General features: G+C 38.2%; 1 protein-coding gene across 1 annotated transcript; it reads left to right on the forward strand.

The window, feature by feature from the left end:
• The first annotated feature begins 8,700 nt into the window (after positions 1 to 8,700).
• Positions 8,701 to 13,340, forward strand: LOC110326785 (olfactory receptor 8). Its single transcript, XM_021205368.1, has 2 exons — positions 8,701 to 8,900; positions 12,242 to 13,340. The coding sequence occupies exon 2, from the start codon at positions 12,255 to 12,257 to the stop codon at positions 13,185 to 13,187; it is 933 nt and encodes a 310-aa protein (XP_021061027.1). The 5' UTR covers positions 8,701 to 8,900; positions 12,242 to 12,254; the 3' UTR covers positions 13,188 to 13,340.
• Positions 13,341 to 16,666: the final 3,326 nt, after the last annotated feature.

Here is a 16,666-nt window from a genome sequence, read left to right on the forward strand (position 1 = left end):
AAATCATTTAAGGTAAAAGTAGAAGTGATAAATGAAGTAGGTAAAGTATGAAGACAGGGAAACAAAAAAATCAAGTTTAAGTAAAGAAGGAAAGGAGAATATTAGAAAATAATAAAGTGTCTGCATCTCTTCCTTCTACAGGAAAGTCATGTGCTGTGGTCACAATATGAATTGTTATTTTACAGATCCCAGCTTTCAGTTCACTACTTTTGTCAGCTTTGTGAATTTTCAAATCATTTCTCATGGGAAAAGAGCGTTTTTTACTTATCTTGACTCACTTAGTCACAGTAATGCAGCTTCTAGTTCATCATCTCATCCAGAAATCTGCAAAATCTCTTAACTTACTTTTTTGTTTGTATCATTAAACTCCATTCTATAAAAATTTTGTTCATAAATATAATGTGTTATGATAAATCTCACACCAGTCTCTTTTATTTTCCTTCTACCCATTTCTTTAAAAATCTGTTTTTAAAATATTCAGTTCTTGGTTTTGTTCCAATTATATTAATCCAATTATATTAATATCTCCATTCTGCCCTCCCTACAGACTCTCCTATGACCCTCTTCACTTTGAAGCTGATAGCTTCTTTTACTTTAAGTATTATTATTGCACACATCAATCTATAAAACGTTCCAGTATTTAGTGCATGTAGTACTTACTAGTCACTAGTGGCTAACATATATTTATGCATTTTTGTGTTTATTAGGCTTTATTAATATCCTTTTTAAAGTATTTTTCTTATCTTTCAATTATCTACTATTTGTGATTGTGTTCAAGTTTCATTTCTGTTGCTGGGATAAAATATTCTGACAAGGAGACACATAGGGAATAAAGAGGTTTGTTTATATTTAAAATTTCATGTTATAGTCCATCATTTATATATATATCCCCCAGTGTTGTGAATACATCTTCAGAAGTTTGATTGCATCTTGTACATTCTAAAAAACTAAAATCAAATGTAATTTGGAACCCAGTTTCTGCTGCAAAGGCTAAGAATACCCAGGAGTTTACCACCTGAGAATAAAGAGAGTTTACAGATGGACAGAACCTAATACCATGAAACAAAAAAAAATTAGAATAAAGCCACAAAACAAAACAAGATAAAACAAAAACACAGAAAGTATGGAAGGAAAGGTTTAACGCCACCTTCCTTCTTCTCTGACTCAGAGAGTGATTCACACCAGATCCCATCCCAATTAAACAGGGAAAATGCCTTGGCAAGGATGCCCATAGATACCTATTTAGCTACACATGAAGCAGTGTACTCATAATGGAGGCCTGGAAGGCAGCTGGATCTCTGACTATACTGAATAGGGTGGTTAGAGAAGCACCACATTTCACCTTTGAAAAACTCAAAAGATTCTCTCTTTTGTTTCTGACCTCTGAAATAAATTAATATTATTTACATTATGTAGGTAAAGGATTATTTGCAATATAATGAGTTACTGACCAAGTTATACACCTCCATAGTAAAATGTTTCTTTATCTCCAGCAGCTATCAATTTAGAGTAGTTCCTAATATAGGATTGGGCTTTATATTCTCTTTTTCATCTATCATGAAATATTGGTGGTCTGTACCTTGTGCTGATATTTACAGGTACTGTTATCTGTGGATTCTTGAGACTAACAGGATTTTACAGCACTTTTTTACAACACAAAATCCTTCCACTCTTTTGCTCTATCAGTCTTTTCTTCTGTGGTATTGCCTAAGCCTAGGGGAGATGGTATTATTGTTCCCCTATGGTCAAACACTCAAGAGTTCGGTCAAAGCTATAGAATCATTAATACTATACAAGCCACAGATATACAGAAACTATGTTGAAAAATTTTGATGTATCAAAGATAGAGAAATAAAATAAAAAGGAGAGAACAAAGAAAAGAGAAATATTGGTTACTATGCTTTATATGTGGAGGATATCATCCTTAGTGAGTTAACCCAATCACAAAAGAAGTCACTAGATATGCACTCACTGATAAACGAATATTAGCCCAGAAACTTAGAATACCCAAGATACATTTTGCAAAACACAAGAAAACCAAGAAGGAAGACCATCGTGTAAGAGGTGCTACCATCTCGCCAGCAAGAACAAAGCGACACATCGTTAGGATCCTTCTGTAGTAAAGCTTTAATGCATAAGCTACTCGAAAGCGGAGACCCCGAGGTGAAAAACCCTCTCCCTTATATAGGAAATGTTCTCTGCCTAGGACATGTAGCTCTCTGGTTGGCTGCTCACTATCGTCCCAGATGAAGCCACGGGACAGGCAGGGCGCAAGGGATGGAAATTTACCCAGCACATGCGCAGACCGCTTGTTTACCAGTTAGAACACCGGATGCCAGCGCCATCTTGCCATGGAGATTGTGAGGACGGCTCCCCACAATCGTGCGGATACTTCATTCCTCCTTAGAATAAGGAACAAAATACCCATGAAAGGATATAAGTACAGAGACAAAATTTAGAGCTAAGATGAAAGGATGGACTATCCAGAGACTACCCCATCCAGGGATCCATCCCATCATCAGCCACCAAACCCAGATACTAATGCACATGCCAGCAAGATTNTGCTNAAGGGACCCTGATATAGNNGCCTCTTGTNAGGCTATGCCAGTGNCNGNCAAACACAGAAGTGGATGCTCACAGTCAGNTATTGGATGGANCACAGGGCCCCCAATGGAGGAGCTAGAGAAAGTACCTAAGGAGCTGAAGGGGGCTGCAACCCTGTAGGTGGAACAACAATATGAACTAACCAGTACTCCCTGAGCTTGTGTCTCTAGCTGCATATGTAGCAGAAGATGGCCTAATCGGTCATCATTGAGAAAAGAGGCCCCTTGGTCTTGCAAACTTTATATGACCCAGCACAGGGGAATGCCAGGGCCAAGAAGTGGGGGTGGGCAGATAGAGGAGCAGGGGCAGAGGAAGGGTATGTGGAACTTTCGGGATAGCATTTGAAATGTAAATAAAGAAAATAATAAAAGAATATATCCCCCCCAAAAAAGAAAGGTCACATGCAGCCCAGGATCTTCTCAGATTCCTTATATATTTGAAGAAGACGCTGAAGTTCTCATAGCCCTGCCTCAGTCTTCATCATCATTGTGCCTACTTAATGTGGTGTTGACAGTTAAACACATACTTTGTGCATTGTATTGATGTCAGATCCAAGGGAAACTCTACTTCCAATATTCTGGTGGTTAGAAAAAAGCCAGTATTCCTTAGGAACTTGTAAAATCAGTTCCTCACTATGAAAAGTAGCCATCTCCCTTATCACTGGCAGAAGGGTCAAGTGGCTACCCAATGTACATACTGGCCTCTAGTGTTCCTCAGTATCACCAGTAACCCTTGCATATTTTATAGTTCATGCTAGACTCCTAGCTCTTCTCAGCTCTCCACTGTCTTGTCTACACTGCGGCTCATGGTCTTTCCTCCCCTCAGCTACTTATTCTCTATACTCATACCATATAACCCTGGTATTTTGTTTCTGCACTCTTTTTGCCTCCTCTATTCTGTGTCTGTGTCTGTGTCTGTGTCTGTGTCTGTGTCTGTGTCTGTGTCTGTGTCTGTGTCTGTGTCTGTGTCTGTCTATGTATCTATGTATCTATGTATCTATGTATCTATGTATCTATGTATCTATGTATCTATGTATCTATGTATCTATGTATCTATCTATCTATCTATCTATCTATCTATCTATCTATCTATCTATCTATCTATCTGCTCTGTTTCTGCTTCTCTTATGAGCAAGTTCAGTTTGCTGGCCATGATGGGTTTTAGTAGTCTCTTTTTCTTCTCTGATGATAAACATTCTTCTACTTAATCATTCTATCAATCAGTCACATCATAAGTTTACACCATTAATACTCACCCAACCAGGCTCTAATACTCCCAGATTTAACTAGAGAAATAAATTTTTGTAATGAATATTGGTGAATATCCTATGGCTGTTCAAAGTACTGAAAGTAAGTAGTAGTTGAGAGTTCAGTCCTAACAGGACCTTAATACCCACCCAATATTCATAACTTATTTTATCTAGTAGAAATCTTATGTAGGCCCACACAGACAGGCACACATGCAAGGTAGTTACCTCTGAATATGACAAAGATGCTACAGCTATGACATCACAGCAACTAAATTAGGGAAATGATGAACTATTGACTACTGATAATGCTCATAGCTGCCTTATTTATGATAGCCAGAAACAGGAAACAACCTAGATATCCCACATCAAAGAATGGATACAGAAAATATGGTTCATTTACACAAAGGAATACTACCCAGTTATTAAGAATGAGGTCATTCTGAGTTTTGCAGGCAAATGGATGGAACTATAAAATACCATCTGGAGTGAGGTAACTCAGATCCAAAAAGACATGCATAGTATGCAGTCACTAATAAGTGGATATTAGCCAAAAAATGTACAGAATACCCAAGATACATTCCATAGAACTCAAAACGCTCAACAAACTGAAGTGCCCAAGTGAGGACGCCTCAATCCCATTTGGGAGATAGAAGAAAGCAATCACAATTGGGGAAATAGGGAGGGACCTGGGGAGGAAAGTGGAAAGTGGTTGGGGGGTTTGGGGTGGGGGAGAGGGAAACCTGCTTTGGTATTGGGTGAGGTAAAAGTACTAAAGCCCTGAGGGCCAGCAGAAAGAATCTAAACAGGCAACCTCAGAAAATAGGAGGTCATGAGAATCCCTCCCAAATGCACCAGAGACATGTGATGTAAGAAACTCCCAGGATTCACCCCGGACAGTAGGGAGAGGGAAATTACAGAGCCCACCTCTAGCAGGAAGACAGGACATCAAGAAAGGGATGGGGTTGCCATCCCACAGTCAGATCTCTGACCCATAATTGTTGCTGTCTGAAAGAATTACGGGGATGGAAATGAAGGAAAAGAAGGTCCAGCGACAGGCCCAAAGTGGGATCCAGCTCAAGGGTAGTTCCCAAGACCTGACACTATTACTGAGGCTATGGAGCACTCACAAAATGGGACCTATCATGACTGCCCTCCAAAAGACCCAGCAAGCATCTGAAAGAGTCAGATGCAGACATTTGCACCCAACCCATGGACAGAAGAAGCAGCTGGCCCCTGTTGTTGAAATAGGGAAGGCTAAAAGAACCTGAAGAGAAGGACAACTCTGTAAGAGGACCAGAAATCACAATTAACCTGGACTCCTGAGATCTCTCAAACACTGGACCACCAAACAGACATCATACACCAGCTGATATGAGGCCCCTAACACACATACAGTAGAGAACTTCCAGGTCTGTGTTCATTCACAGATGTTGCACCTAATCCTCAAGAGACTGGAGGCCCCAGGGTGTTTAGAGGTCAGGTGGGGTGGGGGATGGGGGCATCTACGTGTAAATGGGGTGGGGTGGGAAGGAGGTGTGGGATGTGGAGCAGAAGGAGTGTGGATGGGGGGTGAGGAATGGAATATGGAGTGCAAAATTCAAATTAAAAATTAAATTAAATTAAAATTTTTCTTATTGTGGGACAATCATTCTATTTAGTATTGTGACCACTGAAGTCTCAAACAGCCTTCAGTGCATAGTTCTATACTCATGGCCAAAAAGATAATATTTTCTAATCTCAGTGAGTATGAAAACATAACAAAACAATTCATTGGGGAAAGGCAGACCAGTAATAACAGTAGGAGGGAATTAGGATTGATTTGTGATAATCAGAATGCATGCGATATTTGTATGAACTTGTCACAGAGTAAGCTCAGTAAGAGTTAAAGGAGATAGCATAAATTTGGGGTTGAAAGTTTTGTGGGTTGATTAGTGTCTCTAATTCTCCACTGGGGTTCTTGTCTGGCTAGAGGAGGTGACCTCTTTAAGTTCCATGTCCTCAATGTAGTAAGTCACAGCTAAGGTCACCTCCATTGATGCTTGAGTGACTCCCTTATCCCAGGTCTCCGTTTTATGCTGGAGATGATGTCTACCTCCTCACTCCTGTCACTTACAGATTTCCATTCATTTCATGGCCATCTAGCAATCTCTCCTGTGCTTTTCTACACCTGACACCAAATCCCCCATTCTTCTGCCCAAATCTTTTCCCTCCCAGTTATCTCCCTCCATCTGCCTGTTATGACTCTTTTATTCCCCCATCTAAGTGAGGCTCAAGCTTTCCCACTGGGGCCTTCCTTTGTGTCTGTGGAGTGAAACATGGTACCTATATGTTATGTTATTTTCCATTTTTAAGTAAGTACATACAGTGCATGTCCTTTTGGGTCTGGGTTACCTCACTTAGGATGATATTCTCAAGTTCCATTCATATACCTGAAGGTCTTGTTTTTTAATAGGTGATTAGTATTCCATTATGTAGATATACCACATTTTTTTCATTTTTATTGGTTATTTTTTTTATTGACATTTCAAATGTTATCCCCCTTCCCAGTTTCTCCTCCACAAACCCCCATTCCTTCCTGTTTCCTGCCTCAATGAGGGTGCTCCCCGACCTACCTACCCACTCCTGCCTCAGCACTCTAGTGTTCCCATACTCTGGGTCATTGAGCCTACTCAGGACCATTTTCTTTACCCATTCTTCATTTGAAGGAAATTTGGATTGTTTCCAATTTCTGGCTATTATTAATAAAGCTGATATGAACATAGTTGAACAAATATCTTTGTTGGATGGTGGAACATCTGTTGGTATATGACTAGGAGTAGTATAGCTGGGTCTTGAGGTAGAACTGTTCCCCATTTTCGGAGAAACCACCAAAGTGGTTTCCAAAGTGGTTGTACAAGTTTTCACTCCCACCAGCAGTGGAGGAGTGTTGCCCTTTCTCCACATCCTTGCCAGCATGTACTATTTCTTGAGTTTTTGATCTTAACCATTCTGATGAGTGTCAAATGAAACCTCAGATTTGTTTCATTCTGCATTTTTCTGATGACTAAGGACTTTGAACATATCTTTAAGTGCTTCTGGGCCATTAGATATTTTTCTATAGAGAATTTTCTGTTTAGTTCTGTACCTCATTTTTAATTGGGTTATTTGGGTTGTTGGTATATAACATCTTGTGTTCTTTGTAAATTTTGGATATTAACAGTCAGTCAGATGTGGGGTTGATGAAAATCCTTTCCCAGTCTGTGGGATGCTGATTTGTCCTATTTTGAGTGTCTTTTGCCCTAGAAATGTTTTGCACTTTTATGAGGTCACATTTATCAATTGCTGATTTTAGACCCTGAGCCATTTGTGTTCTGTTTAGGCAACTTTTTCCTGTACCAATGCATTCAAGGGTATTTCCCTCTTATTTTGTATGATATTTATTGTATCTGGCTTTATGTTGAAGTCCTTGATCCAATTGCACTTTAGTTTTTAGTAGGGTGTTAAGTAAGGATCTGTTTTCCTTCCTCTACATGCAGGCATCAGCTATTCCAGCACCATTTGCTAAAGATGTTTAAAATTTTCCACTGTATGGTTTTAATTTCTATATCAGAAAACAAATGTGGGGGAGGGAGCAGAGACTGAGAGAGGGTATGGCTAACCAATAACCAGCACAAACTGAGGCCTGGCCTACGTGCAAGCACGAATTCCTAACACTATTAATGGTTCTCTGTTATGCTTGCAGACAGGAGCATGTTCTCTTCTGACTCAGCTGATTCAGACAGATAGAGACATCCACGGCCAAACAGTGATGGAGCTTGGAGATTCTTATGGAAGAATAGGAGGGAGGATTGTGGCCCTGAAGGCATAGGAACTCCATCAGAAGATCAACAGAGTCAACTCACCTGGACCCTTTGGGCTCTCTGAGTCAACCACCAACAAAGAACATACAGTCTGGATCTAGGCCTCCCCAGCCATATGTAGCAGATGTGCTGTTTGACCTTCATGTGTGTCCTGAACTACTGGATTGGGGGCTATCCTAAAATCTGTTGCCTGTACCTGGGATATGTTCTACTAGCTGGGCTAACTTCTCTGGTCTTGGAGGGGAAGCATTTAAGTGACCTGAAGTGCCAGGAGGGGGAGAGAAATTCTGGGTGCCCCCACATGCTCAGAGAAGAACATGAGGGGGTATGGAGAAAGAACTGTGGGAGGGATGACCTTGAAGGGCATAGTGTGCAGAATGTAAATTGAATAAGTAAAATAAGATACAATTAAATTAAAAAAGTTAAAGGAGAGGCTGGCCAGATGAATCAGTAGTTAGCTGATTTGCTACCATGCAGACAATCCAGGTTTAGTTCTTAGAACACACATCATATCCCACACCCAACTCTAATTCTAGTTCTACAGGATCTGAACTTGTCATCTGGCCCATGGAGGCACATGCACTGTATCTATCTATCTATCTATCTATCTATCTATCTATCTATCTATCTATCTATCTATCTATCTATCTATTTATATATATTCAGGAAAACAACAACAATAATATTTTTGAGAGCAGATGTGAACACTTTTCTTACATTTCAGGGATTTTTGTGAGATCCACTGACTAATATTTTAAAGATTCACAAGATTGACTTAAGAGAGGCCATTTGGATTAGTCTTTAGGAAAGTGTCAATTGAATAATGGTGCCAGGAGACAAAACCTTTAGAGAGTAGTTAAGGTCATGGAGAAGAGACAACCAAATTCATTGGACCTCAGGAATCAGCAAAATTAAATTCTTGGCTTTCTAGACCCGTGTCCCAGAGGGTAATCAGCTACTTAAAGGATAATGATGTAAAATTAGGGAAATGTGCCAATGAGCAAGTGTAGGATACTTTACCCTTGTCTTCTGCTGACCTTCACAGTGTGCAGCCTTGGACAGAAGCTGGAGAGATAGTTCACACTTCTTCTGGATTCTTAAGTGTTTTCAGTTCATTGTGCTGTGTGAACTGGTTCAGAGTTTCAGTCTCCACCATTTTCTGGGAAGCTTGAGCTGCCATTCAGGAATTCTTCAAAGAGAGTGGTCAGGTGAGTTTCAGAACTCTGTAGACACTGCAAGAGAGTGTTAAAGAAAATTGGTCCTAGGTCTGTCCTTCTGAGGTCACTGGAGTGCCATACCTTGTTAGTGTAGTGGGGTTTCTCTGAGTGTGTACCTTGCCATTCCATCATTTTTTGCTCAGAATATTAAAGTGAGAAATAAATATTAAAGTAATCAATCCCAAGTTTCATTGATGACAAGAAATGGCAAAAACAAATCCTGAATGGAAGTGGAAACTGGGGTAGATGTAAAAGTATATTTCAGTGTAAGAAGTACCCAAGAGTCTTTACAGTTATAGTAGTAGGAGAATACAGGACTGGAGTGCAGAGAAATAGAGGCATTTTGTATTAAATGAGATTTATTAGACTGTTTTTGTGATGATGAGAAAGATCAGCAGAAGGCAATCTTACAAGTTGATAGGAAATGGTAATTAAATATCAACTTTTGCTGTGAATGTACATATACATGCAGGCACACACACACACACACACACACACACACACAGAAATTGTTCAAATCTCTGAGAGAGACTCAATATTTCTATAAAGTTTTTGTTTATTTCCTTTCTCTACTGAAAATGCCTATGAGGTCTTTTCTTGTATTCTGTTGTGAGAACTTTTATATTCCTGGTGTCAAATGTACTCTTTCAGTGTATGTTGTAGAGTCCCTTTACATTTATTTTTTTTACAAATTGCCCCCTTTTCATTTATTTCTTTATAATTCTTAGATGTGAGTTCATAATAATATTTAAAAGTTTGTTTTGTGTTAATTTATTATAATCAGTCATATTTTGTGTTCAATTGGCTTCTTCTTCTTCAGAGAATACACCAATGTGTCATTTACTTTTATCCTATTTTTCCATCAGGCCATTTTTACATACTTCTAGTGTGTCTCTTCATCTTTATTGTTCTTTATTTTGCTATTTTCATGTCTGTAATGAGATATAACCCTAAAGGGGGGAAGGTGCCAACTCATTTATTTATTACTTGCATGGTACTCATTCTTTTCATCATTTAAGCAACATCCATGTATTTGATTGGAGCATATTCGAACATGCAGCTCTTGAGACACATTAAGTTTTAATAAAGCTGCCTCCATGTATTTAGAGGTATTTTTAAAATCATATTTGTTAACTTTCAAGTCTTCAAAAGTTTGACTTTAAGTTACTTATCCTTTGTAATATCATCAAAAATGATCTTTTAGATATTTGGCTCATATTGAAACACATTAACAAAAATTAAGATGCATGCTATATAAAGTAGAAGGTGTCACTGAAGTCTAGGAAAGAAAAAATAAGAAGAGAAAATGAGGTTCAAAGTGCTATCAAATAATGCTTCATGAGTGCTGAAGACCTCATGACCTGCAGTATGCCAAGGGAATCACAGTTTGAAACTTATTACATATACTTTCACATCTAATATTTATTTCATAGAAATAAATAAAACATTACTTTAAAAACTGTACACTTGTAATTTATTACATGGTTTTTAAACAGAAAGCCATAAGAGAGTAATGGCAATTCTTACAACAAAAGTAGGTAATAAATGTTGAAGGAAATGGTAACAGTAAGTCCCTTGCCATGATCATCACATGCTGTGTACTTGTGTAGAATTATCCCTCTGTATACTATGCATATTAGAAGTTACTAGGGATTAATTCAAAGCCAAAATCAATGACAATACAATAGTAAAGGGCATGGTATCATAATTACCCTTCCTTTCACTCCCCTGTGCTTCTCTATCTTTATCCACACTAGAGAAAACATGTAATAGTAAAACTTAGTAGGACTGTAAACACAAAATGCAAAAGAACAAGAGAGGACACATGAGAAAATGTAGTAGAGAAGGGAAATGTGATTGAGATACTCTATATAAATATGTGGAAATGTCCCAATGAGCCACCGCACTTTGAATAAGCAAAAAACAGTGATGATACTAGATAAAACTAAAATGAAAAAACTCCATAATCCCGATGTGCTAAGGGGAGATTCTAATTAACACTGCCCTTTTCAGTTTCAGAGTTTCTTAGTATCTCTCAAAATGTCTTTTTACATATTATGTGTGCATACTTAATCATACATTGCTTATGAAATGCTCCAGTAGTATTCTAGGCCAGTCATTATACATTATATGTCTACTCCAATTTTCTTTTCTCTTTCTCAGCTTATCTTTTCGCTAAATAACAGCCACAGATATCAAAAAATGATTGTTCATAATACAGATTAGCTGTATTATGCCATGTAAAATACTGTACAATTGAGCCTGTGGAGCCATTGGGATGGTATTTTATGTTCTTTTTCATGGATTTTTAATTATACACATGCTGAAATAACAATTTTGCTTTTAGGTTAAACTGTGCTTCTCTTTATCTTCTCTCTCTCTCTCTCTCTCTCTCTCTCTCTCTCTCTCTTTCTCTTTCTTTCATTCTTTTTTTTTTTTTGAGACAGGGTTTCTCTGTGTAGCCCTGGCTGTCCTGGAACTCACTTTGAAGACCAGGCTGCCTCTGCCTCTCAAGTGCTGGGATTACTTCTCAATGAGAAGCAATTCTACTCGTCAGTGTCTAGCACTGCTCATCTATCATACAGGGAGTCTTAATTAGAAGCTGGGTTGTTTCTAAGCATCCTATGAGGCACAGAACATCCCACTACACAAAATGATCTGACCAGAATGTCACTTGTAACTATGCAGAAAGTCCTTTGTGTGATTTCCTCAAATTCATACATCACAGATATACATATACACATGCATGTCAAACACATAGCAGCAACTTCTATCTTTCCTTTCAGTTATACCTGCTTTCATACTCATCACTGCATCACCCCTCCTTGTCCTGTTATATGGTAATTGTTTTTAAATATTTTAGTTTTTATTCTCTTTCTCTCTCTTTCTCTATCTGTGTATGTGTGTATATTCACATTTATTAAAAGGGTGAATTCTGCTGAATGTGTACATAGAAAAATATATGTCATGCCATCACTCCAAAAGGTAGTAAACATGACTTCTTTATTTTCCTATATTCTTTTATTCATATACGCGAAGTTCTCTGTTTTTAATCAAACTCTATAAATTCCCTAAACACTGCCTGAATCATATTCAGCAGTAACATTATGTATTCATAATAATTTCTCATTAAAATTGTAGAATACATGACGTTTAGTGATAGGTTCAGAGAGTGAAAGAATGTCTATCAAGATTAACATTAGGGACTCTGTAAGAGGAACAATTCCTTGGAAACAATTCAGAAGTTAATTTGCTGAAATCATAAAATGTAGCATATCATTTCTATCAATGTGAGAGTAGTCATGTTATCTTGCCTTTATCTTGTCTCATAGACACATGTGACTGATGGAATCAGGCAACAGCACAAGAATAATTTCAAGTTTTTTTCTTCTTGGATTTTCAGAAAACCCACACCTTCAATTCCTCATTTTTTCACTGTTCCTGTCCATGTACCTGGTAACCGTGCTTGGGAACCTGCTCATCATCATGGTCATCATCTCACAGTCTCACCTGCACACACCCATGTACTTCTTCCTTGCTAACCTGTCCTTGGTGGACATCTATTTCACCTCCACCACTGTCCCAAAGATGCTGGTAAATATACAGACACAAAGCAAGGCCATTACCTATGCAGACTGTATTAGCCAGATGTTTTTCTTCTTGATTTTTGCAGAATTGGACAACTTTCTCCTGGCTGTGATGGCCTATGACCGATATGTGGCTATCTGTCACCCACTGTATTACACAGTCATTGTTAACCAACAGCTCTGTATACTGATGGTTCTGCTGTCCTGGGTTGTTAGCATCCTACATGCCTTCTTACAGACCTCAATTGTGCTACAGTTGACCTTTTGTGGAGATGTAAAAATTCCCCACTTCTTCTGTGAGCTTAACCAGCTGTCTCAACTCACATGTTCAGACAACTTTTCAAGCCACCTCATAATGAATCTTGTACCTGTTCTATTGGCAGTCATTTCCTTCAGTAGTATCCTTTACTCTTATTTCAAGATAGTGTCTTCCATACGTTCTATATCCTCAGTTCAAGGGAAGTACAAGGCATTTTCTACATGTGTCTCTCACCTTTCCATTGTCTCCTTATTTTATAGTACAGGCCTTGGAGTGTATGTCAGTTCTGCTGTGGTCCAAAGCTCTCACTCTGCTGCAAGAGCCTCTGTGATGTATACTGTGGTCACCCCAATGCTGAACCCCTTCATTTATAGTCTAAGGAATAAAGATGTGAAGAAAGCTCTGGAAAGACTATTAGAAGGAAAACTGTAAAGTGTATTATTGGGCTGGGTGAAGTTTCCATTATTACAGATTGTGAAGCTACAGAGCCAGAGATTGGGACTCTGTCTTCAGATCATAAAGGGATAAGATACATATGAATATTTTTGTAAGGTTTGGAGAAAGTGTTCAAAGGTAGAAGAGTAAATGCTGTTCTCCAGAGCAAAATTTATTTCCAAAGGACCTATTTGGACAGTTCATAACTGCCTGCGAATCCAGATGCATCACACTTTCTCAACTTTCTCAATACCTATAGTATCTACTCAGTCTCTGGGAGCTCCCAGAGGCTCGGGTCAGTTGGCTCTTGGTCTTCCTATGGGATTGCTATCCCTACATATTAGTGGGTGCCTACAATATCCCACAAACACTTGCGCATAAATAAAAATAAAATAGACCTTATAAATATAAACACATATTCCCTGGCATTTACATTATTCTCATTTCTGCTGTCTACATTATATAAGAAAGTCACGTTACTAAGATATTTTTCTATTATGCACATAATTTCTCCTCTATAATAGTCCTATCTTCCCAGAGTTATTCCAAACATATGACTCAATGTGTTTCAGTCAGCAACATTTGAAAATAATTTCCTCCTATGTAACATATATTCTATATACTAACATATGTTTTTGGTTTGTTTTGCTACCATTTAAGTAAATGTGGCTCTTTGTGTGTGTGAGAGAGTATTGAGGGGAACAAGGTTTGACAATGACTGCAGTTTTATATACTGTAGCTGCAGAAATCTAAAGCCTGTAGTTTGTCTATGCAGTCTGCTCTTCCTTTCATGTCATCATTGATCCTGTGAAGGCTCAACGCCCCATTATAGGGGAATGCCTTGACCAGGAATGGGAATGGGTGTGTTGGGGAGCAGGGGGAGGTGCATTAGATAGGGGATTTTTGGAAGGGAAACAAGGAAAGGGGATAACATTTGAAATGTAAATAAAGAAATTATCTAATAAAAAAAGAAATTGTAAAAATCTAAACAAAACAAAAAAACCTAAAAAACATTATCCAGATATTGTGGATTTTACATCCTAGTCTTTCTCTACCACTGATAAGATATTTTTTCATCTTAATTTTTTGTTATTAATTAATTATTTTATTAATTTACATCTCAAATATTGCCTCCAGAGTTCTTTCCCCAAGTCCTTCCCTATCGCCTCTGAAAGGGTGATCCTGTATCCTACCTTCCTGGGGCATCAAGTCTCTTCAGAATTATATACACCTTTTCCCACTGAGGTCAGAATAGGCAGTCCTGTCCTACATATGTACCAGGGGCCCCAGCCAGCTTGTATATGCTCTTTGGTTGGTAGCTCAGTCTCTGGGAGCGCCCAGAGGTCCAGGTCAGTTGACACTGTTGATCTTCCTGTGGGGTTGCTATCCCTTTCACGTCTTTCAATCCTTCCCCAAATCCTTCCATAGGGGCCCACAGCCTCAGTTCAATGATGGGGTGTGAGCATCTGATCTGTCTCAGTCAGCAGCTGGTAGAGCCTCTAAGAGGACAGCCATGCGAAGCTATTATCTGCAAGCACAACATAGCATCAGTAATAGTGTCAGGGTTTGGTTCCTACCCATGGGTTAGATCCCAAGTTGGGCTGGTCACTGGTCAACCATTTGTTCAGTTGCTGCTCCATTTTTGTCTCTGCATTTCTTTTAGACATGAACAATTGTGGGTCAAAGTTTTGACGGTGGGCTGGTGTCCCTATCTCTCCAATGGGCCTTGTACATCTGCTGGAAATCATCTCTTGCGGTTCTATCTTCCTCCCTTTGGGAATTTTGGCTAAGGTAACCCATATTAGGTCCCAGAAGCCATCCCCATCCCAGTTCTCTGGAACTTTCTAGAGGTTCCACCCACCCCATGTTCCTGGCAGCTGAATATTTTCATTCATACTCCTGGCCCTCTTAGTTTCTCTCCTGTCTTCCACCATACCTGATCCTGTCCCCCTTCCCTTTCCCTCTCCCCTTACTCACTCAGATTCCTCCTTCCCTCTGTTTTATTTATTTTATTTTTATTATTTCTTTATTTCATATTTGAATACATTCATTGACTTTCATATCATGTTTTAATTCATGTACATTAACAATTCAGAGGAATGTGTTTGTCCATCAAATTGTGCCAGTGACCAGCCCAGCATTCAAGGTAGACTTTGACAGGCAGTGATGTGGCAAAAGTTGCAATTGCTGGGGCAAATGTTGCTTACTGTTTGCTCATCGTTTTCTTCCTTTAACTCGGTGCTAATCTAAGGCCAAATGCTCATGCTTTCTGGTAATTTGAATCCTGCTATTAGAAGCAGGGGATTAAGAAAAAATGGCTTAGTTACTTGGCTCTTTTCTCTTTGGGTCAAGGGTTCCTTGCTGGCCAGCTGAGAGCCCTGAACTTTGTTAACTCTTTGTAAACCAGAGAGAAAAGAAAAGAAAAAAGAAAGAGATGAAAATGAAAAGAGTGATGCATGCAAAAAATACTTACCCTGGACAAAGCAAAGAAAAGAAGCCCCAATAAACCTTTATTTCTATGCTCATTATTTTACCATCTCTAAAAGAAAATTACTTCATATAACTGTCAGGTAGATCTGCTACAACAGGATAATTGATTACATGGTTTTTAAAACACTTTTACATGCTCTAAGTTTATACTATGTTTAAGCTAACGTCCATGTCGTAAATTTATAATGAGCTACGGCAAAATTATTTGCACCCTTTTCCTTTAAGGCTAGTACCTGACTAAAGATTCATTATCTTTTAGTAGTTCCATAAGTTCAGTATAAGTTTAAAGCAATAATTTTTGTCATGTTAGCACAGTTTTGTCAAGAGACTATCATCTGATTTGTGTCTTATTAGTTTTAATGTTTTGTGTAGATAAACTATTCAATATTTAATGTTTTGTCTTTGTACATATAATAAATTTTCCATTCCCAGTTTATGACCTTTAGTTACCTAGAAGGAATATTTTCCTAGATCATAAATTTGTTCCAAGCCTGCTTTCCTTTTCTAGTACAGTTGATCCATGCCACATTAAGGTTTACAGAGCTCTATTTCCAGCTTTCATTTTATAGAGGACTCGAAATTACTTATATAAGTTTTGAATTCTATAAAACTCATTACCAGGAACTATGAAATCACCAATTTTTCTACTCACTTTATTATATAAGAGTATATCTTCAAGCTGATTTTGTAGGAAACCAATAGGGGGAGAGAATACCTAAGAGTCATTAAGCTATGTAACCGTGACAGGAAAGCCATATCAGCAACAACAAAGAATCCTGGGATGAAGTCTTTAAGGACCCTGCATTCTTTTTTATTTTTAATAAATCATTTTGTTTATTCATCACAATATTAACAGATATTTTACACATTGGATTTCTAGACTCTAAATAAATTTGAAAAAACAGTATAAAGAGATTAGGGTTGTAAAATTATTGGTAATACATAAGCACCAATCAAATTTCCAAACACAGTTATAATATTTTAAA

Source organism: Mus pahari, chromosome 9 (genome assembly GCF_900095145.1).
Source record: "Mus pahari chromosome 9, PAHARI_EIJ_v1.1, whole genome shotgun sequence".
In the NCBI taxonomy this organism is placed as follows: Eukaryota; Metazoa; Chordata; class Mammalia; order Rodentia; family Muridae; genus Mus; species Mus pahari.

Coding starts and splice junctions, on each gene's coding strand:
- LOC110326785 (XM_021205368.1), top strand. CDS start 12,255: ATGGAATCAGGCAACAGCACAAGAATAATTTCAAGTTTTTTTCTTCTT.